The sequence below is a fragment of the Pezoporus occidentalis genome, unplaced genomic scaffold (assembly GCF_034315485.1).
Source record: "Pezoporus occidentalis ecotype Australia unplaced genomic scaffold, CSIRO_AGI_Poc_V1 ctg42, whole genome shotgun sequence".
Lineage (NCBI taxonomy): Eukaryota > Metazoa > Chordata > Aves > Psittaciformes > Psittacidae > Pezoporus > Pezoporus occidentalis.
In genome coordinates, this window is record NW_026915747.1 from 5,926,002 (window position 1) to 5,949,589 (window position 23,588).

At 42.9% G+C, this 23,588-nt stretch overlaps 1 protein-coding gene across 8 annotated transcripts in view; it reads left to right on the top strand.

Annotated features, from left to right (window-relative positions):
• LRGUK (leucine rich repeats and guanylate kinase domain containing) overlaps window positions 1–23,588 on the top strand; it is a 55,814-nt gene that overhangs the window by 19,668 nt on the left and 12,558 nt on the right. For 6 of the 8 annotated variants that reach the window (XR_009967725.1, XR_009967726.1, XR_009967727.1 and 3 more), the window contains exons 11-17: window positions 4,404–4,523; window positions 8,026–8,122; window positions 9,245–9,358; window positions 13,660–13,861; window positions 14,915–15,028; window positions 18,147–18,304; window positions 22,029–22,117. Coding sequence is in view for 5 of the 8 variants with exons in the window: in XM_062634269.1 (XP_062490253.1) it covers window positions 4,404–4,523; window positions 8,026–8,122; window positions 9,245–9,358; window positions 13,660–13,861; window positions 14,915–15,028; window positions 18,147–18,304; window positions 22,029–22,117 (894 nt within the window). In the remaining 3 variants the exon portion in view is untranslated. The remainder of the gene's footprint in view (window positions 1–4,403; window positions 4,524–8,025; window positions 8,123–9,244; window positions 9,359–13,659; window positions 13,862–14,914; window positions 15,029–18,146; window positions 18,305–22,028; window positions 22,118–23,588) is intronic. The other 2 variants (XM_062634266.1, XM_062634267.1) reach the window with 2 other exon arrangements.

Here is a 23,588-nt window from a genome sequence, read left to right on the forward strand (position 1 = left end):
CCATCCCAGGGGTGGTGACAGCTCTGAGACTTCATAGCAGCCTGTTAAAGAAGCCTCCTAAGATTTATTTACTGCTCTGCAGGGCTGGAGGTTTCTTTAACTGAAAGCACAATAGTTTTACCTAAAGGCATGGATTTCTTCCAGTGCAGACATAGGCTCTATTTAAATATTTGTTTCCTGGATTGTGTATGTGTATCTTCTTTGCTGGAAAGCAGCAATTCTGTCTTGTGTCAGAGGTATTGTATGCACAAACATACCAACAGTGCAGACCAACACTGACAGGGCTGACCAAGATTGTTAATGGTGCTTTGAATGCTCGCCCATGCTCAGCTGGAAAGCAAACGGCAGAGTCATTAGTGAAATCTTCCTAATGAGGATGTGTTCCAGACTTCTACACTCTAAAATGTGTATTGGAACCAGCTTAGTATATAGTTCATTTGCAGCTATCATTTTAAATTAACTAATTTGTAGTAATATCTGTATTAAGAAGTGAAAATGAAGCAAAAAGTTACATTCTTGCATAGTCTGCAGTCAGAAAACATTCACATTAAGTTCCTTATGCCATTCCCTGTCTGTGTGTGACTTTTGGTTCTTTAGTTACACAGCAACACACCACTGAACAATATGAGGTTTGTCCCCTACTAGACATGCATGTGGCATTTTAAAAGGGAGCTTGATCATAGTTAGAACTGCTAAATGGGGAGCAGAAATGTAGTAACAGGGGGCTTTTCAGTCTACTGGGTGAGTAGAATCATAGAATCATAGAATGGTTTGGGTTAGAAAGGACCTTAAGATCATCCAGTTCCAACCCCCTGCCATGGGCAGGGACACCTCACACTAGACCATGTCACCCAAGGCTCTGTACAGCCTGGCCTTGAACACTGCCAGGGATGGGGCAGCCACAGCTTCTCTGGGCACCCTGTGCCAGCGCCTCAGCACCCTCACAGGGAAGAACTTCTGCCTTATATCTAACCTGAACTTCCCCTGTTTCAGTTTGAACCCATCACCCCTGGTCCTATAGCTACAGTCCCTGATGAAGAGTCCCTTTCCAGCATCCTTGTAGCCCCCTTCAGACACTGGAAGCTGCTCTGAGGTCTCCACACAGCTTCTCTTCTCCAGGCTCAACAGCCCCAGTGTTCTCAGCCTGTCTCAGTACAGGATCTGCTCCAGCCCCTGAGCATCCTCCTTGGCCTGCTCTGGACTTGCTCCATGTCCTCCTTGGGTTGAGGACACCAGAACTGTGCACAGTGCTGCCAGTGGGGTCTTGCAAGATGAGACTTGGTATCTGGCTGCTGAGGATCAATTCATTCATGCTCCTCTTTAGCATGCTTCTCTCTAGTAATGAAAGCAATTAACCATTGGAACCATTTACCAAGAATTCCCCACATCTGGAATGTTTTTAATTAAAGTATACTCTAACAGAACCCCAGGAACCAGGCTTGCAACAAGAACTAACTTGGGGAAACCCTGCAGCCAGTGTGATGAGGCGAGTCTGACTTAGATGATCGCAGTAGTCCCTTCTGGCCTTGATATCTATTAATCTTGCACAGCAGTCTATTGCTGTACTCACCAAAGACAGAGGAAAGGTGCTCATTAAATGAGCCCAGATACTGCTGACAAGTTATAGGCAACCCAAAACTTCTAGTTTCTCTTTTGAGAACCAGTAAGTGGGAATGTAATGCAACAGAGGATTATGGAAATATTCTCCATGTTCTTCTGATGAAATAATAAATCCAAGGAATTTGAGGATGTGAGGAATTTGAGCAATGGAAATTTACTTCAGAGAATTTGAATTCTGAGTATAAGCATGTCAAGTAATGATATATTGTGTCGTTATTTGACATAACACTTCATTGCAACAGAACAGATTACAGAGGAATTCTGCATTTGCAAGCATGTAACAAGCTCTATGCAAAGAGAGGGAATATATTTAAACTATGCTGAAGATAAGGGTTCTGTCTTCACAGACCTGCCTTGACATCGTTATTCACAAAGGGCATGGCCTTGAGGAAAAGAACCTTTCTGCTGCATCTCGATAAAATTTGGATCTCTAGTCAGCGAGAGTATTTCTTGGAATTCCCATCTTTGAAGTGGTTCATCTATAACAATGCACTTACAACATCCACAGCTGTCACTTTCTGGGATCATGTTGCCTTAAACTGGTCTTTGCATAGAAACCCAGTTTGTGTTGGAAGAGTCCTTAAAGCTCCTCCAGTTCCAACCCCTGCCACGGGCAGGGACACCTTCCACTAGAGCAGCTTGCTCCAAGCCCCTGTGTCCAACCTGGCCTTGAACACTGCCAGGGATGGGGCAGCCACAGCTTCTCTGGGCACCCTGTGCCAGCGCCTCAGCACCCTCACAGGCAAAGAGCTTCTGCCTAAGAGCTCATCTCAGTCTCCCCTCTGGCAGGTTAAAGCCATTCCCCTTGGCCTGTCCCTACATCCCTTGTCCAAAGCCCCTCTCCAGCTTTCCTGCAGCCCCTTTAGGCACTGGAGCTGCTCTAAGGTCTCCCCTTCAGGAGCCTTCACTTCTCCAGGCTGACCCAGCCCAGCTCTCTCAGCCTGGCTCCAGAGCAGAGCTGCTCCAGCCCTCGCAGCATCTCCGTGGCCTCCTCTGCACTCGCTCCAACAGCTCCACGTCCCTCTTGTGCTGCTGCCCCAGAGCTGGATCAGGACTGCAGGGGGGGTCTCCCCAGAGCACAGCAGAGGGGCAGGATCCCCTCCCTGAGCTGCTGCTCACACTCTGGGGTGCAGCCCAGTACATGGTGGGCTCTGGGCTCAAGCGCACACTGAAGCTGGGTCATGGGGAGCTTCTCATTGACCAACACCCCCAAGTCCTTCTCCTCGGGGCTGCTCTCACCACATATGTTAAAAGGGAAAAGACAATCTTAACAGCTTAAAAAATCATGACAGGTGGAAGCTATTTTTTGAACTGAACAGAATGTCACAACTGAATACATTCAGATAGGGATTTTTAAGGTGTATTTTTCCCTTCTTCAGTATTTTTCATGTATTGTGCTAACAAACTTGTGCTTATATTGTCTAATATCTTGTAAATGACACTAAACAGCACAGTAAGTAAAAAAAAAATCTTTAAATATCCTAAGGGTTCTGCTACTGTCTTGCTTTAAAATAGCCTAGTGGATGGAACATGAACCAGGATCTGGGTTCATTTCACAGTTTAGTAACAGCTCATATGCACAGAGATTATCCAGTCTCTTTAATTTACTAGGTGTATCTGTTGTGTCTTTTGTGAGGCTGGTACTCCATAGAGAATTAGGAGGCTCAATTTCCTTATTATCTCAGTGCTTCTGAAGCATCAAGTCCCATTATATACCAGTAGTCTGGTAGATAATAGAGGTGGTTTGCTGATACTAAAATAGGAGTAAAGCCATTACTTTGAAATCTCTCTCTTCCATGCTTGTGTTCAATGGTTATCGTTACTTCTTAGTTCCTTAGAAAAGGTAAAAGAAATATGCTCTGGTTTCAGGTATTTGCTTTTACCTGCTTAAATTGCATTAAATGGAAGCTACACATAGGTTGTTTCCATCCACTTTAAATTTATTTAAACTATTTATTAGTTAAAAATAAATGAGTTTGGAGCTATTTTAACTATTTCTGACGTATTATCAAGTGGCTTCATCAGAAGATCTAGCTGAGGGTTAAAAATGGGAGTCCACAGTTGCATTCCATTTTTAGCTGTCTACATAAATTGCTGGACACTCAAAAGCACACAACTGCTTTTCATTCCAGTATTTACAGCTGGAAGTGGAAATCTGAGGCTCTAACCATCTGCTCAGCGTGGAGAAAATGGAGGGCTTTGTATTTCTGTAGCACGTTGGGTTCTTTTAGTGTGACAGTGTTTGTGTTCAGTGGATCTTAGCGGTTTTCCTTGTATTGAATTGTAGAGTCCTTTACAAATCACCGCCTTCATCTGGCAGGGCCATGGAAGTCAGCAAGATTCCATGCAGGAGCGTGGAAAGGTTGGTAGGATTGAGTCCAGGTTCATGCTAAGCTCATTATCCTCATCATTAAAACAGTACCAGCTCTGCAATAGACTTGGAAAACTCTTAAACATATCCCAGCAACACTGTGACTGCAGAGGGAGCTTTAGAAAAGGCTACAAATCAGAAAAGATTATAGCAGATAGAACATTATTCCTTTGGCAAAAGAGACCCAGGGGTCTTTAATGCAGCATTTTGTGCTATTTTTATGTTTAGAGCATATCAAACTGAGCACACGCTTCTCCTGATTGTTGTCTACACGGCGAACAATGTGAACAGTGTGATAGACAGATGAGATTAGTTGAAATGATGATAAAGCCTCTGTAGAAGCTTTATACAAAGTTGCTAAAGATTTCATTTGTAGGTAATGTGACAGCTCCTTTATTTTCCTTCCTTGTAGCACTTTACCTTCTCTTGATACTCCCTACCCCATGCTGGTGTTCGCTGGTCCTGTAGCCTGTGGTAAGAGAGAGCTTACTCACAAGATCTGCAGGCAGTTCAACAATTTCTTCAGATTTGGGTAAGTTTGCTCCCTAAGTTGAAACCACCAAGTGATCCAGGCTAGAATTGCTCCTGGTTTGGTGGCTGTTGTTTCTCTTTATAAAGAAGTTAAAGAGAAACAATAAATGTTCATTGCTCTGCATTTTATCTCTTCCCAGGGCTTGATTGCCTGAAGTCACCATATACTTCTTTAAAAGAAAAGCTATTTAAATGCTTGTGCTCTTTTCAAAGGTGAACAGCAAACAAAGTGTCATTTAGTGCTCCTTTTATTGATCTGTTCCCTCTCTGCTCACTAATGCCCCTCAACCAAAGCATCTGTTTACATACATATGCATTTCTCTTTATTCTTGTACCTGCATATAATGCATTAGCATGCACGTGCTGAGGGCATCCAGAAGCTAAGCAAAGAAGCAAGTGCAGTTGCTGGACCAGTTTATTATCCTGGGAGTAGTGTTATCAAAGCAAATGGCACCTTTCAGACTTCCCCACCTGCTCGGAGGACAAATTCTCCCTATCTGAAAGGCCTGATCCTTTTGGGCTCCCTGTGTGTTTAATGGAGAGAACCTATCCCTTCCCAAGGGAGATTCAACCTTTGTGAATCATTTCCCTGAGGCACCTACTTATTTCCAGTGCCCAAGAGACAGGAAGCCTGGCTAAGTTATATCACCACTCCCTGGTACTTAAACTTAGGTGGTGCAAGCTGATACTCTCGTGCACCCATTCCATTCTTCAAGATGCCTGACTTTCATAGGTCTTATAGCACATGCTGTCTCTTTCCAAGAGAGGTTCAGCCTTTGTGAATCATTTCCCTGAGGTATCTACATATTTCCAGTGCACAGGAGGTAGGAAGTCTGGCTGACTTAGATGGTCACCATCTGATGCCTAAAATTAGGTGATGCAAGCTGTTTCTCTTGTCCACCCATTCACAATACCTGACTTTCATCGGTCCTATAGCACATGCTGTTCAGCACCAGTCTATATTCCTATATAGACTGTCTCTCCTCTATTTTCTCTTTTATTACATTGATTTCTCCTTTCATTTTCAACTAAACTTTAGCCATAGTTTCAGATACATTGCCACAGTAGAACCTGGGTCTCTGTTTGTGCACTCTTAGGTAATGAATTGCAAGAAAGGGACCATGGGCACATACATATATAAGAATGAAACCTCAAAAGTTCTTATCATCACAGCACTATGTTCTGCATGTCAGTGTGATGTCTAGTAGTAGCCTTCTTCTCTAGCACATGATGGTGAAGAGGTCTATATGTATTTCTGTCTGCTCTGTACTCAGATGGTAGCCACTTGCTGGTTTAGGTCCTAAAACTGGCAAGTTGAAAGGGCATTGTAAGATTACATGACTGGAAAAAGGACTTTTTACCCTTCTTTAAAGCAACGACAACGTTTTGAACGACTACATTGGAAATGACAAGCTAATTGAAAGCCAATTGAAATTTCCCAAGCGCTGTGCAGGGTTTTTTTAAGAGCATTGTTTTTCTACCATGCATTTTATTTTCTAAAAGCTTTATGCATGAGGGGAAACTAAAAAAAAAAGGAGAGAGAGAGAAGGGAATCTTAACAGAGCAGAAAATTGCAACCATAAAGCAAAAGCTGTGTTTTAATTATTCAGGGGAGATCTCAGCGATTTTCTGGCTTCTACCTTTAGATTTCAAACATTCCACCCATTAAAAATGTATTGCACGCAGGAAACCCTGGCAGCTTGAATGTAAACACGGCCTTGCAGTTCAAAAGGGTTGTAATGTAGAAAAGTGTTTCAGAAAACCCAGTGAAATTGGACCCTCCAACCATCTGGCTGGTGCTTAGGAATGACCTTTAAAGCTCGATGCATTCATAATATCTTAAAGAAAATCAGGCCTTTGAAGTGGAGTTTTAGAACCCATGTGTAGCACACTGTTCCCATTTGTCATAGCTTGCTGATATAAAAGAAAGTGGCACCCTCTAAATGCTGTGGTGGTGAAGATCTGACAAGCTCTGTTTCATTGACTAAACTCATGTCATGGTTTAACCCCAGCCCCATGCAGCTGCTCACTCACACTGTCTCCGGTGGGATGAGGGAGAGAACTGGAAGGTAAAAGTGGGGAAACTCGTGGATTGAGATAAAAACAGTTCAATAAGAAAAGCAAAAGCTGTGCACAAGCAAAGCAACCCAAGGAATTCATTCACCACGTAGAAACACAGACTGGTTTGGGTTGGAAGGGACCTTAAAGCTCATCCAGTCCCAACCCTCTGCCATGGACAGAGACACCTTCCACTAGAGCAGCTTGCTCCAAGCCCCTGTGTCCAACCTGGCCTTGAACACTGCCAGGGATGGGGCAGCCACAGCTTCTCTGGGCATCCTGTGCCAGTGCCTCAGCACCTTCAAACCATCGCAGGGGGGTGTTCAGCCATCCCCAGGACAGCAGGGCTGCATAATGCATAATGGGGACTTGGGAAGACAAACACCATCACTCTGAATGTCCCTCCCTTTCTTCCTTCTTCTCCCAGCTTTATATGCCATATGGCGTGGCATATACCTTGGGTCAGTTGGGGTCAGCTGCCCTGGCTGTGTCCCCTCCCAACTCCCTGTGTACCCCCAGCTTCCTCACTGGTGGGGTAGGGCAAGGAGCAGAAAAGGCCTTAGAATCATAGAATCACGGAATCTATTAGTTTGGAAAAGACCTTTAAGCTCATCAAGTGCAACCTTTACCTCAGCACTGCCAAGGCCACCATTAAACCATGTCACTGAACGTGTCACCTTAACGCTGTGTAAGAAGCACTGCTCGGCAAGAATTAAAACATCCCTGCGTTATCAACACTGATTCCAGCACAAATCCAAACCACAGCCCCACACCAGCTGCTATGAGGAAAATTAACTCTACCCCAGCCAAAACCAGCACAACTTCTTAATGGTTTATAACTGGTTTATAATGGAGGTTTTGAGTTTTTTTTAGGGCTTTTTTAGTGTTTCATCCTGGTAGTAAGCTCACGTACCTGAGGTTTATCCTATTGTCTTTAAGTGGTGGCAGGTAATTACTTTTCCTGCCTTGTACCCTACTTCTCTCCCTCGTTTCAAGGTTGTTTCTTCCCTTTACTATTAGCAGTCTATTTAAAGATTGGTCACTATAATCTCTTTCTTAACCTCAGTTCAGCCAAACTCTTAAGTCTCCTTTCCCATATTTAGGATTCTACTTTATATCATCCACAAGCTGACATGAGTAGGAAAAAAATGGTTTCATCATTTCTCTATTACAGGGTGCTATGACAGCTTCAGTTCAGGCTACCCTGGGCTGGGAGGGGATTTATAGCCAAAACGTAATGTTACATTGAAACTTCCTTTTTGTATTTATGGGTTGATCTTTCAAATATGCAGCATTAGTGCTGTGATTTGCACCTCGTATTTCTTCTCTTCTTCAAAATAAACTGATTTGTAGCATTCTCCCTTTCCCCCCTCTCCCCTCCAATTCCAGAGTTGCTTCTATGATTGAAAGCAGGTTATTTCTTTATTATACCATCTATCTTCCAGTCCCTGTCACACTACCAGGGAAGCTTACTTTGGAGAAGAAAACAGACTTGATTACTACTTCGTTACTCAAGAAGAATTTGACAAAATGGTGAACATGGTAAGTACCTGACTAGTATCTTAGCAGGCCCATTTCCTACACCCAGAGTGACCTCAGCTTTATGACTGCTCTGGTTTTGATTTTTATTATATTAAGTTTGTGTGTGTGGGCTTATGCACTCACAGTCATGTAGCTAAAGATTACAGATGGAAACCACAAATCTCTTGTATCGTTGTATACTTATTCTGTCTTGTATGAATGTAGAGAAACCATTAAATGCGCCGAATGATCAGTAGGAAACTTTGAACAGTACTGTAATGTCGAAATAAACTTATTTCCATGTACACATACGTGTGTGCAGGGAAGAAAAACTCCTTAAATAGTTGATACCCTTTTTCCTTGTTATTTCCAAATCTTCCGGCAACCCCACAGCGAAAGCAGGCTTTGAAAGCTTAGCACATTCACCCTGAAGGCATTGTGTTTCTCTCTGAAGGCAATGTGCCTCCAGCCACTGTTTCTGATGCCTTTTGCTGCCTGCAGTAAAACATTGGCTTGAAAAGCCACAACAGAGCTCATTATTTATATGTATACAAATGGGGCAGCCAACACAGTCTTAAGCAACTGATCTGCTCCTAAATGATAACTCTTAGTAATCAAATAGTTTCATTTGAAAAGCATATAATCTGCTTACATCTCTCTAGATGTACTAATGGGAAGCAAAGTTTAAGTTGTCAGGTTTTAACTTTGAAATTTCTTGGCCAATTATACATTCTCCTTGCAGATCTGTTTCTGTCCTCTCTTTGGCATCTTCTCTTTTATATGGCATGGCCATATGGTTTGATGTAATGTCAAAAGAAGGATGCCCCTTGCTTTAGATCTCGCTTTCTTTACAGTGTAAATGAATAACCAATGAAAGCTGTAACCTGTCAGCAGCTTGTTTTCAAGACACTGGTGTTTTATTATCTATGAACAATGTACAAGCGCATGCCCTGCAGGAATGACTACGTGCTCTTCCCTGCAAATTGTGTGTTCCCATTGGCCTCATTATCCTTGATGGTTTAGGCAGGGAGAAACTTTGTAGGGAATAAAAACAAGGAAGTCCAGAGTGATTATGCTCCTTTAAGGAAGTTTTTTCCCTTAAAATATTTCTTGTCTCATCATAACTGCTGTTTTGAATTTCAGGGGCAGTTTATAGCAACCTATAAATACAATGGCTATTCCTACGGACTTGCAAGAGACACGATCGAATCAATTGCCAGAGAGGGTCTTGCAACTTGTGTTGAATTAGAATTAGAGGTAAGGATTGCTAATTGCTTAACCATTGTTGATTGAGTCATTCTTTAACCTGAAAGAGGGGAGACTGAGATGAGCTCTTAGGCAGAAGCTCTTCCCTGTGAGGGTGCTGAGGCGCTGGCACAGGGTGCCCAGAGAAGCTGTGGCTGCCCCATCCGTGGCAGTGTTCAAGGCCAGGTTGGACACAGGGGTTTGGAGCAAGCTGCTCTAGTGGAAGGTGTCCCTGCCCATGGCAGGGGGTTGGGACTGGATGAGCTTTAAGGTCCCTTCCAACCCAAACCAGTCTGGGATTCTGTGGGACCTGTCCTGGGGAGGAATTCATGCAGTTTGACTAAGGTTTGTTTCAGCTGCCTAGGCATATCCACTTAGTGACACAAGAGACACGCCAAGGCCTTCTACCCAGCCTACAGCTGCTGCTGATACATTTGAACTAGTTGTGTGGGCTAATTACAGTGACTGGAATTATGGTTATTTGGTCAGAGTTGCATTTTGAACTCCACTGCCCGTATCAAGTAGCTCTCCATTGTCTGTACACAACCTTCACCACTCTGTTTATGGACACCCACATTTAGTCAGATGGATCCTTCTGCTGGCTTCTTAACGTTTTCTGGCCTGTTTTTCCAGTCTTCAGCAGCCTCATCTCCCCACCACATCACCAGCACTTCCCATGACAGTATCCTCAGCTTTTCAACCTGTGCTTTCCCTCCATCTGCAGCTTATAGTGGGACTAGTCTAGAGCTGCACGTCTCCTGATCACCCCTACAAGAATGCCGTGTTTCTCCTTTGCTGCTGAAGCAACGGAGGCAGCATGCAAGCCTGAGGCAATATTTTGGGCAGAACTATTAAAAGCTGCAATCTCTTTGAGGGATGACTTTATCCTCTCTGAGATGTGTCAGGTGCACATGCACAGATGGTAGAATCTCTGAAGTCCCGCTGCGTTAGAAAACTGGGTCACAAACAGAGTGTCAAAACCCGTCTATTAGGATCCCCAAAGGATAACTTTTTAGCTCATTTTCTAATTATCTACTCCTCATTATCTTAGAACAAGATTTACTAGCGAAGGGCTGAGGTGACAAAAAGGAAAGGCAGGATACATTTCCTTCCAAATTCTTCCTACATAGCAAGTTCCATCTTTATGAGCTACCAAACTGAGGGACTCTACAGAGCACCTGGAATGTTATACTGAGTGTTGCTGGGTTTCACTGTGTTTGTAAGGCTCAGCTCTACCTCCGAGGGTTTACTGTGAGTTAACAAACACTACAAACCTTCAGAATAGATGGGGAAAAAGAACAGAGATAGAAAGAAAGGTGGGAGACTGCAATGCTACCATAGGATCTTAAGTTTCGCATCCATAGTTAGGGGAATGACTAAGGAGAATTGAGCAAAAATCAAGGCTAAATTTCATATTAGGGTGATTATTTTGTTTGTGAAACTGATGCTCCAAAATATAGTTTTTCAGTTAAGAACATGAGTGTTCATGAGGAATTTTAGTCTGCTTTGGCCCAAGTAAATCTGTACGTGTTTACTGGCTTGTATATAAATGTGCAAATAACAGAACAGCAGCATTGAATATCTGAAAGGGGCCTACAGGGATGCTGGAGAGGGACTCTTCATCAGGGACTTCAGTGATAGGACAAGGGGTGATGGGTTCAAGCTGAAACAGGGGAAGTTCAGGTTAGATCTAAGGAAGAAATTCTTCCCTATAAGGGTGATGAGGCACTGGCACAGGGTGCCCAGAGAAGTGGTGAATGCTCCATCCCTGGCAGTGTTCAAGGCCAGGTTGGACAGAGCGTTGGGTGATATGGTCTAGTGTGAGCCATCCCTGCCCATGGCAGGGGTTGGAACTGGGTGATATTAAGATCCTTTCCAACCCAAACTATTCTATGATCCTATGTCAGTGCTATAATATAAGTAGCTCCCTGTCCAAATGGTCAACAATTTAATGCTGCAATCCTGCTCTTCAGTGCCTGTTACATGGCTGATCTTAAACAGAAATTAATAACTTAAACTCAGTGTAGTTCCATTCCCCTTTCTCCTCAGTCCTGTCAGAAATGTGAATTCCCCTCAGGCTCCATTGATTGCAGTAGTCATTGAGTGTGTTTGTGAGATTCAGTATGATGGAATGCCTTTTAAAGCTGTCAATTCTTCACAAAGTAGATGTGTTATCAAATAATTTAGGAGAAAGAACTTTAAGGAACACCATTTTTATTCATAAGGAGGTTAACCCAGCGACATAGGCAGTGACCATAACTTTTAGTAGGTATTACTGCAGCTACTGCCATGGACAGACAGCTGAGAAACTCCTTTGTCACCGAACTTTCAAGCTCATGCAGTAATTATTCATAGTCTTGTATCACTGTGGACTCTGCGAGCAGATGAAAAACAATACCAGTGAGTTATGTATCTGAATAGAAGTTATAGAAGTCCATTATCTTCTGTGAGGCTCATACCCAAAGTGATTTAGCACTATTAAAAGAAATTTTAATTATGGGCTGTGGGCTGAGACAAGAACTTTAGAGCTGTTCATTCCCTTTAATCTGGAGTATATCTTTCACTGATAAAGGAGACTGAAACAAATACTGGCAGTTAAATTGTGCCGAGTCTACACTTCCAGCCAGTGAAGCTGCTGCAGTTCTGACACACGGTTATGTGTTGGAGTAAGCACGTTTGCTGTGCTTTCTCTTTGCTCATGTAGCCACCAATACCTGTAGAGCACGTTCCAAACAAGGAACAGGGTGGCTAATAGTTCTCATTATGCTCCCAGAAATAGAAGGTTATCCTCTCATTCAGGCCAAGGAGTCAAAGGATACCATAGAACTCCCAGGCTGGTTAGGGTTGGAAGGGACCTTAAAGCTCATCCAGTTCTACCCCTATGCCACAGGCAGGGACACCTTCCACTATAGCTTCCTGTTAGCAGCAGTGCAATACCATATTGCAGGCTACATGATTCAGTATTCTGGTTTATATGTAGATAGGACAAGAGGGAGAGATAAAGTACTCTTCTAAGTGTATGTTGGTGCAAAGGAGAGCTGTCAGAAATTCAGGATTGATACCGTTACCTACATCACTGTGTAAAACTTTATCTGTAAGTCCTGGCATACAGACAGGTTGCTTTTCAGATCTAGCTGAAATGATAACAGGTATTTGCAGTCCTCAGCTGTCAGTTAGAGCTGTTGTCCTCACAGCAGAGTTGATGCAAGGCACGTGTAAATGTTTCCTGGGCTCTTATGTGACAAGTCCTTTTCATTATAGCTTACTGCTGATGAAAATTGTAATTTGGCTGTCTACAACGTGACAGCTGAAGAATGAGCACGTTGTACCTCTGCTGGGGACTTGTGGTTATGCCCAGTTTTGGGAGGGGGTAAAACTGCAAGCTGCTTTAGCCAAGTAAATATGCCTCTATCCTGATGGAGTTGCAGAGTTTTACTTAGAAAAATATACAGAATGAGGAGAAAATTGACAGTTTGTTCAGGCTGGAAAACTACAGGCCAAGTGGTACATGTAAGTTATGCTCTCTGTCTGCACAATAACATTAATCAGTGAAAATGCTTATTTAGAATCATAGACTCATAGGACAGTTTGGGTTGGAAGGGACCTTAAAGCTCATCCAGTTCCAACCCCTGCCACAGGCAGGGACACCTTCCACTAGAGCAGCTTGCTCCAAGCCCCTGTGTCCAACCTGGCCTTGAACACTGCCAGGGATGGGGCAGCCACAGCTTCTCTGCGCACCCTGTACCAGCGCCTCAGCGCCCTCACAGGGAAGAGCTTCTGCCTAAGAGCTCATCTCAGTCTCCCCTCTGGCAGGTTAAAGCCATTCCCCTTGGCCTGTCCCTACAGGCCCTTGTCCAAAGCCCCTCTCCAGCTTTCCTGCAGCCCCTTTAGGCACTGGAGCTGCTCTAAGGTCTCCCCTTGAGGAGCCTTCTCTTCTCCAGGCTGCCCCAGCCCAGCTCTCTCAGCCTGGCTCCAGAGCAGAGCTGCTCTCCATTCAGGTATATAACATCTGGAATAACTAGGTCCAAATGGAACAGGAAGGACTCAAAAAAAAGAGAAAACTGATGGGTATGAGAAGCACAATGTTTTAAATCACTGTGGAATTTGACTAAAAATATTCTTTCAAAAGTGTGTTTAGAACAAAGTCATACTACTCTTACAATGCTTTCCATACGTAGCTTTAGGGCACTTCACCTTGAACTTGCCTATTTTGTTGCATTGTAGATTTTGAGACCTGCAGATGGGATTAATGTTTCTAGCACTGATTTCACAGTAATTTCACAAAACATTTTGTTTCTCTGCTTCATTTGAAGGGTCTGCGTAGCTTGAAAAACACCTACTTTCAACCCAGATGTATCCTGTTAGTACCACTTAGCAAAGGGAAATATGAGGAGCATCTGCGGAGGAAAGGACTATTCAGCAGGTCAGAGATTGAAGAGGCAGTCTCCAGAGTGGACATGTACATCAACATGACTGAGGATTTTCCAGGGTACTTTGATGCCACTGTCTACACAGGTAAGTTAATCTCTTTTCATACTTTAAATCTGATTTCTAAGGTCACACCAACAGATGGACTGAAACTGCTATGCAAACAGAGCCACTGGCAAATGTTAAACTAAGGATGACGAATGCTTTGATGTTCAGCATAACAGCTTAAACTATCCCTTAACTGATTTTCCCAGCTAATTCTTGTCCCAGGAATCCAAAAACTCTGGGCATCTGTCAGAATCACCGAATTCACATCACTGAATTACTCTGCTATGTCCAAGTTTTGCTTTAAGCCCATCTAGAAAGTGAACCAGCTATTGAACCCAGCAGCACACTTGTTAAGTATTGTGTTCTGTGACAATATTCAACTGATCTAATTGCCTATTGGTCTCTGGGTAGAGTACAGAGCTGCTTTTGATCCAACAGACCTAGTTATCCTTGGGCAAGACAGGCTTTATTCAAGTCTTGAAATGACAACCAATGTGCAGTCTGACAACGTCCCACTATAAGGAAGAGCCTCCTGCAAAGCTTCTCCTTGTAGGACTCCTCTGCTTCCTAATGTGCCCAAGTCCCCCAGCCTGGAACAAGGAATGGAAGGGTGGTAGATATTCCATTAAAATAAACATTTGCTTCTTGCTACTTAGGAATTGAGGATGGCAGATGGAAAAGAAGGGTCCTTTTCTACTTCATTTTGTGTCTGCCCTTTTGCGGAGGTGATTTTTGTGGTTCACCAGAGTCACGGTGAAATATCTCATTGTGGTAAGAAATAGTGTATTTGTACTTATTCTCAAGGGCAGATAGAGCTCGCAATTTAAATGTAGTATTAAAGAAATAAAACAGAAAGCCAAATAGCAGAAGGACAGTGTTTAGGTGAGTGCAGAAACTGAGATAAATTTCAGATTATCTTCTTGAACGTGCCATTTATGAAAATGAAGACTTCTCCCCAGAAAAAGATGAGCTGGTTAAGAATGCATTTCTGCATCAGACTTCTGTGATTTGTAACTTTGTACTGATGAAAGGCTGGTTTTTAGCATTATGCATCCTTTCTCTATGCCATGAAATGCATATCCCTTTCTGCAGATGAACTGGATGAGGCATTCAGAGAACTGAGTTTCATCGTAAGGGAATACCTGGATTTGAAGCCACCTGCAGCTGCTGATAGCATTCAGGACTCAAACAGCAGAGTAGGAGCAGGTACTGTGTCTGGCCACTTGCTAAAACTGCTTTTATCAGTAAAGGATTCCTATTTATTTGTTACAAGAACTGAAATCTGAATGATGCAGTTTTTAAGATTTCTCTTGTCTAAACCTCTGTGTGCTTCCCTGCAATGGGTCTTCAGGGCTGATTCCTTCCCAGGATGCGAATCTTTAATGGAGATTTTTCCAGGTTCTTTACATCACTGTGTGTCTTGAGGCAATAACATGCAGAAAGTGAGTTGCCTGACTCTTTTAAGGATGCTTTTGGGCATCCCATTCATTCCAGATGAATCACAAATGAGATACACATCCATGGCTGAGAGTTTTGTGCCAATCAACCTGCTGAGCAGCAAGAAAATGCCAGGACAGTGAGACCTTACTTTACCCTCTTCCCCAGGGCAGCAAGAAGCATAAAGAGGTATATGAAACCCAGGATAGTAAGATGAGTGAAGGCAACTTATAAGTCCACTTTAAGTGCTTTTCTGGCTATCTACTGCATGGTAAACCCAAATGATTGGTAGTGTATTTAAGAGAATCCTTTTGTGCTTGAATCATAGAATCTGAGAATGATTTGGGTTGGAAGGGACTATCAAAGCTCATCTGGTCCAACCCCCCTGCAATAAGCAGGGACATCTTCATCTAGATCAGGTTGCCCAGAACCACATCCAGCCTGGCCTTGAATGTCCCCATGGACAGTGCATCCACCACCTCTCTGGGCAACCTGGGCCAGTGCCTCACCCACTCATTGTAAAGAATTTTTTCTTCATATCCAGCCCTAATCTCCTCTCTTTTAGTTTAAAACCATCACCTGTGACTGAGGCTGGAGCCCTGTGATTAGTTCCAGCTCATCCAAGTGCACACTGCCACAAAAAGTAGATAGACATACCCAACTTACTTCTGCCTATGCATTTCTAGTTCCCCCTTTGCTCTCACTCCTCTGGTTGTGCAGTCATATGTAACCTGGATCAGCGAACAGTTGCATCTGAAAACCAAGATAGGAAAAATCACCCCAACCAACTTTCAAACAGATCCATTCCCAGCTCAGAATCTTGGAGCTATAGAATTGGCTCAAGGAGGGAAGGGTGTAGTGAGGAGGTTTATGGCTGCCTGTGGAGGAAGGAAGAAAGAAGTGCTCTTGTCAGAGGCAGCATAGCTAGGGTTATCTTAACATACTGTGGGAACTCAGCTGGAACCTTTGATTTTAGCCCAGACAGGGCAGGTTACCAGCTGGGATGAAAGCAGAATATGACCTCTAAAATACTGGAGTAGAAGAAATAAGACACAGATATTATGATATTCAGAAGTTGTGCAATGTGGACTAACAAGAAGCTCATTTATGTGATCTTTCCTCTGACAACTCGAAGAGCCTCCATGGTTTATGGCTGTCTTCATTAGATCCATTGCAAAAGGAGGGTTAATCAGTTTGCTGAGTAACACAGAGCCAATATTCAGGACCTTCTGTGTGGCACAGAAGGCCGCAAATAAAAGTAGCTGAAGGGAGGGCAAGAATGTCTGAACGTTTTAATGAAGGATCGTGTAAAATTCATCAGTTCATCAGTTCAAGTAATTCTGTGTCCTGAAAGAATTAATAAATACTGATTTCCCAGTGGGCAAGAAAAAAAGCTGCTCCACATATTGCATCATCCCAATGCTACAGCAGTGAGGACCTTTCTGCAGGGTCTTATTTAATCTTAAACTACTGAAGTGAGACAGACTTCCTTGCCTTTTTTACTATGATATTCTTACTGTATATTGTTATTTATTTGTCTTAAAAACACTGGAGATGTTTTACCCTGAGAGGCAATAAAACCCACCAAACACCCAACTAGATTAACAGGAAAGAGAAAAAGGGGAGGATTAAAGAGAAAATACTTTTATATAATGCATTTTCCAAGATCTATTCCAAGATCTATATTTATGTGTCGAAAGCTCCTTTAAAGGACTTTGTATTCCTCAGCAGTTCTGAGTGCTTTCAGTGAGTGACTTGTCACTAGTTACGGAAACTTCATTACTACTATTAGATTTTGGTAATCCTCTGGTCCATAAAGTAACTTTGAAATTTACTATGCACCATTAAATTCATTTAGAGCTTCATTTATAGGTGTTTAAATAAATTTAACTACCCTATTTCTCTGGATCATCTCTTCTTATGGACGCTGTGAAATAATTTATCTTAAGAAACTTGCCCCAAGGTTGGCTTTAATATGGACATTTTTAGTAAGATAGTAGCAGGGGGAAGATTGGTTGGGGGAGATTATGCTAGGTTGTTAATTCTGGTTTTAATGAACTGCTCTGCAAGAGCTTTTGCTCACGGATAGAGTGAAAATAGTGGGAGAAAATAGATAAGTTCTGCTTTTATAAAGGTTTTTATACCAGAAGGATAATCCATTTCTGAGCTGATAATGCTTTGTACTTGCATTAGCAGCTTTCCTTCACAGAACCTGGTATTTTACAACTATTCATTATATAGCACAGCAGTCCTGTGGAGTATGTGTTGCTATTTGTGTTTTTCAAATGAGGAAAGGGACATTTGTGTTAAAGACTGATTATTTGTGATGCTGGGCACCAGAAATCCCACTGAAGTTTTGGCAGTGTGAAGCTCTGCACCTCTGAAGGGGAGGCTTTAGATTTACTCACTTTCTAAGTGAGCAATTTACTGTCCCTGAAACAGAAGCCACCAATCTCCAGCCTCATCTCCTCTGTTTTTAACATCAGCTCTTCTGGTAGCTAAAACCCAGCAGTATAGAATCATTGAATGGTTTGGGTTGGAAAGGACCTTCAAATCATTCAGTTCCAACCCCCTGCCATGGGCAGGGACACCTCACACTAGACCATGTCACCCAAGGCCATGTCCAGCCTGGCCTTGAACACTGCCAGGGATGCAGCATTCACAACTTCCTTGGGCAACCCATTCCAGTGCCTCACCACCCTCACAGTAAAGAACTTCTTCCTTATATCCAATATATATCCTTATAACCAATCCTTTAAAAGTTTCTTGAGTTATCTTTTGTGAATCCAGAACTGTGCCAAAAGCCAGGTGATGATAGTTGCAAATAACTGGTTTCTTTCTGCTTGCTGTAAGCAAAGTGGTGTTCAGAATGTCTTTTCCATCCCAGCTTCCAGAATACAGCTCTTACGGCAGCAAAGATTCTCACCTGGTGGTGTAACTACTGGAACTATTCAGTCTTCATTTGTCAGTGAGTTCTTGGACTCTTCTGCCAAAAGCTATCGAGGAGGCATCTCAGAGAAACATGCTGCACAACTGAGGTCTATGGTAAGGAGCATTTACTCTAACCTTAGATAGAAATGATTACTTGTATGCAAAAAATGCATGTCAGACCTTTCTTTCTCCAGAAAAAATGGACTCCTGTTCTCTGGCTGTGTTTCATTCCAACAATATTTACCAGTTCCTCAGAGTTAAAGGCAGATTGAGGAGAAAGAGGCAGGTAAACTAAAATGAGAGGACAAGTTGTTGTTTCTGCTCAGTTTTACACCAGAGTAAATCTGTTGATCCTAAACAGAATCCCAGCCTGGTTTGGGTTGGAAGGGACCTTAAAGCTCCTCCATTTCCAACCCTCTGCCATGGGCAGGGACACCTTCCATTACAGCAGGTTGCTCCAAGCCCCTGTGTCCAACCTGGCCTTGAACACTGCCAGGGATGGGGCAGCCACAGCTTCTCTGGGCACCCTGTGCCAGCGCCTCAGCACCCTCACAGGGAAGAGCTTCTGCCTAAGAGCTCATCTCAGTCTCCCCTCTGGCAGGTTAAAGCCATTCCCCTTGGCCTATCCCTACAGGCCCTCATCAAAAGGCACGATTCCATCCAGTTGATTTCATCCAATTGTGTACTGGTGTAAGGCAGCTGAATATCCTCTTTCAGCTCTACAACAAGATATGAAATGATCCTATTCAGTGGCAATACTTAGATGCAGTTAAAAGGACAATGAAGATTACTTGTGAACGCCATCCTGTGGCAGTGGATAAACCCATCCAGCTGAGCCTCTCAGAGTGTATCTAGTGCTAACTGCCAGAGATCAGATTTAAGCACATTTTTCAGCTGCTTTTACTTTTCCAATCAACACATGCAACAACGTGCTTGGATTTCAAATAACCTCTTGCAACTCCAGCTTCATCTCTCTTCCTGGATTTTTCCTTCTCCTTAATGGAACTTTCCCTACAGGCATTCACCCTGCTTGCAGGCAGTGGAGGAGTGGGGGCTATGAAGCAGATGTGGCTAATGCTCATTTTATACGACGATGACAGGAGAAGGGGGGAAAGAAAAATGAATGCTTTAAACTATGTTCCATTCCAGGGTTATGATGTCATTATGATGAATGATGGCTTGGCAGCCATGACTTGCTCTACAATTTTGCCGCTATCTCTGTATTTATAACTACCTCTGATGTTTAGGATTAGTGCTGTAGATGGAGGAGAGTAACAGAACCCCCCTGCCCCTGTTTCCCAGGCTTTCAAAAAGACTTTCTTAGATGTGGAGAAAGGTATGGTTAGAGAACCTCCCATCTTTCAGCTTTCTGAAACGAAATGCATCCTTTCAAGCTATGCAGAGCTCCAAAACCGTCACAAGTGTTGTTCATTTTCATGTTTCATAGAATTATAGAATCATGGAATGGTTTGGGTTGGAAGGGACCTTGAGTTCATCCAGTTCCAACCCCTGCCACAGGCAGGGACACCTTCCACTAGAGCAGCTTGCTCCAAGTCCCTGTGTCCAACCTGGCCTTGAACACTTCCAGGGATGGGGCAGCCACAGCTTCTCTGGGCACCCTGTGCCAGCGCCTCAGCACCCTCACAGGGAAGAGCTTCTGCCTTATCTCCAGCCTGAACTTCCCCCGTTTCAGTTTGAACCCATCACCCCTTGTCCTGTCACTCCAGTCCCTGATGAAGAGTCCCTCCCCAGCATCCTTGTAGCCCCCTTCAGACACTGGAAGCTGCTCTGAGGTCTCCACACAGCTTCTCTTCTCCAGGCTCAACAGCCCCAATGTTCTCAGCCTGTCTTCATACAGGAGGTGCTCCAGCCCCTGAACATCCCTGTGGCCTCCTCTGGACTTGCTCCAACAGTTCCATGTCCTTCTTGTGTTGAGGACACCAGAACTGCACACAGTGATGCAGGTGGGGTCTCCCAAGAGCTGAGTAGTGGGGCAGGAGCACCTCCTTCGACCTGCTGGTCACGTTCCTTTTGATGCAGCCCAGGATACAGTTGCTTTCTGGGCGCAAGCACACAATGAAGCCAGCTCAGTTTCTCATTGACCAACACCCTTAAGTTTCTTTCATCCCAAGGTTTGTTAGTTTAATATGAGGGAGAAGCCAGAGTATTTCTCACTTTGGTGGCACTCTGCCATCGCTCCTACCCCAGCAATTTATTTTTCTCCCCTTTTATTTAATCTTTCTTTATTCCTATTTTGAAAGTTTGCATTTTGTCAAGTCAGGCAGAAGTGGTTTATGACTAAGGGGGCCGTCATTTACCTTGGGTTCCACTTACTTAGTGGCTGCAAGGCTCTTTCTTATTAGTCTCCTTGTTCAGGGCTGGTAATACCTTTTCCTTATTTACTGCACTAAGTTTCCAATATATTTTTACATGCAGAGGAAGCTTTACAGCATCAGCTGAAGTGACAACATAGTAAAACACTCCAGGTGAAACACAGGTGCCTCTTAGACCATATTTAATGAGAAGAATGTAAATATGTCAGTGGCCTTCAAGTGAAATTTTGTCTAAACTGCTACATTTGGGACTGGAAATTATTATAGTGCTTTTGGCACCCAAATTGTGTGCTGTCACTGCAGTAACCACATTCCACTCCCACCGTGTAGAACTGGACAATCAAAACCAGGAAGAAATCAATGGGAATTATCCACAAGCAATATGAGAAGCAGGATCTGCTGCTCAGGGATAGACAGTAGATGTGATTCCTTGCAGCCTTATCCCTTGTGAGCATGCCAATTTTGTATGGCTGTAATTAACTGTACCAGGTATGAACACAAAGGTGTCTACAACTGTAATCTACACAGAAATAAAGGTGAGAACTGTATCTTCACCAAAAGAGAGCAAAACAAAGCACAAGCTTGGTGAGCACCTAAGGAGAGCCTTACTTAGTGTTAAGTAATGAAAGAAAGTGAAGGAATCCACACCAGTCGTAATGTGAGCATTCCACAGATTTACCATATTCTCTTTCATTGCATCTACCATGACAAAACACCTCTATTACATGTGATTTAGCTATTAAATTGATAATTATCAATGGCTATTGGTTGATAAGAAAGCACAATTTAATAACTTCGTGATGTACATGTTAATGTATTTAAGGACATGCTGCTGCTGTGTTTGTCTGACCTGAGGAACTATATTGTCCTACAGCACATGTTAATAACACTCAGGACCACATTTTCCTGCTGAGATCATCGTGTATTCATTGTACAAAGTCATTTAAACGAATGAAAACTTGCAGAAGGTTCTTTCTTTTAGTGAAGATATAATGAGCAATGAGTTCTTTCATTGGCGAGGGGGATATTGCTTGATACAGAGTTGGTAAAGCATTGCTGGAGAAAGGAGACAATGTATTTAAGATGAGGCAGAGGCAAATCTGACTGTATTCAGTCCCTTGGTAGTGAAAAGACAACAGCATAGCTAGAATTATCCCTACTCTAACATACTGGGAGGTTGGAATGCATCAAACATAGTTCTCTGAATGTATTTCTTCCTATTACCTCCTCGCACATTTTGACTACTATGAAGAAATGGAGCTTCACTGGAGGTAAAGATCTTCATTTTTTCAAAGGTAGCAGGATTTCAACCTAAAATTGAATCTGTGTAGACTGGTGAATCACATTTAGCACCTTGTTAGTTATAATATAGCTCTGCTATTTTCCCAGAATCTATCAATTCATACACTCTGGAGCCTTAGCGAAGGAGAGGAGTATCATAACCAATTAAGTTACCATATATACTTTTAAGCTGCTGTCTGAAGTTGCTCATATTTCTTTATCAGGAAGAAGCTTCTTTCCAAAGACGTTTCTGTGCACTACGTCAGGCTCTGTCAGGGAAAGCACCTAATGCATCTGGCCAGCCCTTCCAAAGGTAAAGTAGAGTGGTTTCAGCCAAGTCCTTTGCAATCAAACGAGTAATGCCTGTTGGAAGGCTTCTTCTCCACTGCTCATAAGGATGAATTATTAGAAGCTGTCAGGGATTGCAGATCTCATAGACAACTCTCCATCACCCTGGTCTAGCCCTTCAAATGAATCACACACCGGCTGTCTTTTGACTCGGGAGTGTAGCAGTCCCCAAATATATACCAAAAATATGTGAGGCAGAGCCATCCACAAGTAACTTGTCTAAAACTATGAAATTTATGTGTGTGTTTTGTCTGCAAGAGCAGAAAGGGATCATTTTTCTGGCAGCTCCCAGTCTCCCCCATGGCTTTTAGCACTCCTAGTAATTACCATTGGAAAGTCACAGCCACACTCAGCACAAGGTTGGTTGCTGCAGTGTATCTATGTTTCAAATAGAATCCCTGGATGTCTCTGTTTCAAATGCAATTTCTGAAAGCTGGGTCCATCCCCCATTTAATTTTTTACTTGTATTTTTTTGTTTGTTTTAGAATTTGGATCCTATCTTGTCTCTCTTCTTCTTCCTTATAGTCACAGCCTTGCAAAAGTGGTGTTAAAAGTCTATGAATCTCAATGTACCTTCTTTGATTGACCTTTTGTGGCACTCCTGCCTTCCCCTGCTTGTAAATCTTCCTAATCTGAATTCTTCTTTACTTGCTTTTCCTACCTGCCATGAAAAGGCTCACAGTGTTGACATTTAAAGTATCACATAGGCCTCTAAAGCAGCCATCATCAGGAAGGATAGAAAAGTTCATACCTTTCAGCCCATTTCAGTCCTGTATAAATGCAGTCACCAGCTGTAGGTACCAGATGTGCTTTATGAAAATCATTCCAATGACAAAGTCTGGAGATTGACTCTTAATAAAAGAAAAGAAAGAAAGAACAAGGAAACCCTACTGAATTAAAGTGTCTCTAGAAAATCAACAGCCAAAGCTTATACACAGAGAGGCATAATTGTCATAGAATCATGGAATGGTTCAGGTTGGAAGGAGCCCTAAAACTCACCAGGTTCCAAACCCTGCCATGGGCAGGGACACCTTCCACCAGAGCAGGTTGCTCCCAAGCCCCTGTGTCCAACCTGGCCTTGAACACTGCCAGGGATGGGGCAGCCACAGCTTCTCTGGGCACCCTGTGCCAGCACCTCCCCACCCTCACAGGGAAAGACTTCCTAATATCTAATCTAATTATAACAATCATCATAATTATATCAATAAAATAATAAAGTGATAAAATAATAAAATAATGTCTAATCTAAGTATGATGCATTTCCCAAATCTTTACTTAGAGAAAGAGGTTTCTAAGTAGCTGATTCATTCATTTTAAACTATGTTGAAATGAGAAGAAGAACAGAAATCAGTGTTTTCTTTTGCTGGATGTTTTGTGTTTGATTTAGCATTGCAGTATGAACTGTTCATGTGAGTCTTCCTGCTTGTTGCTCTTTA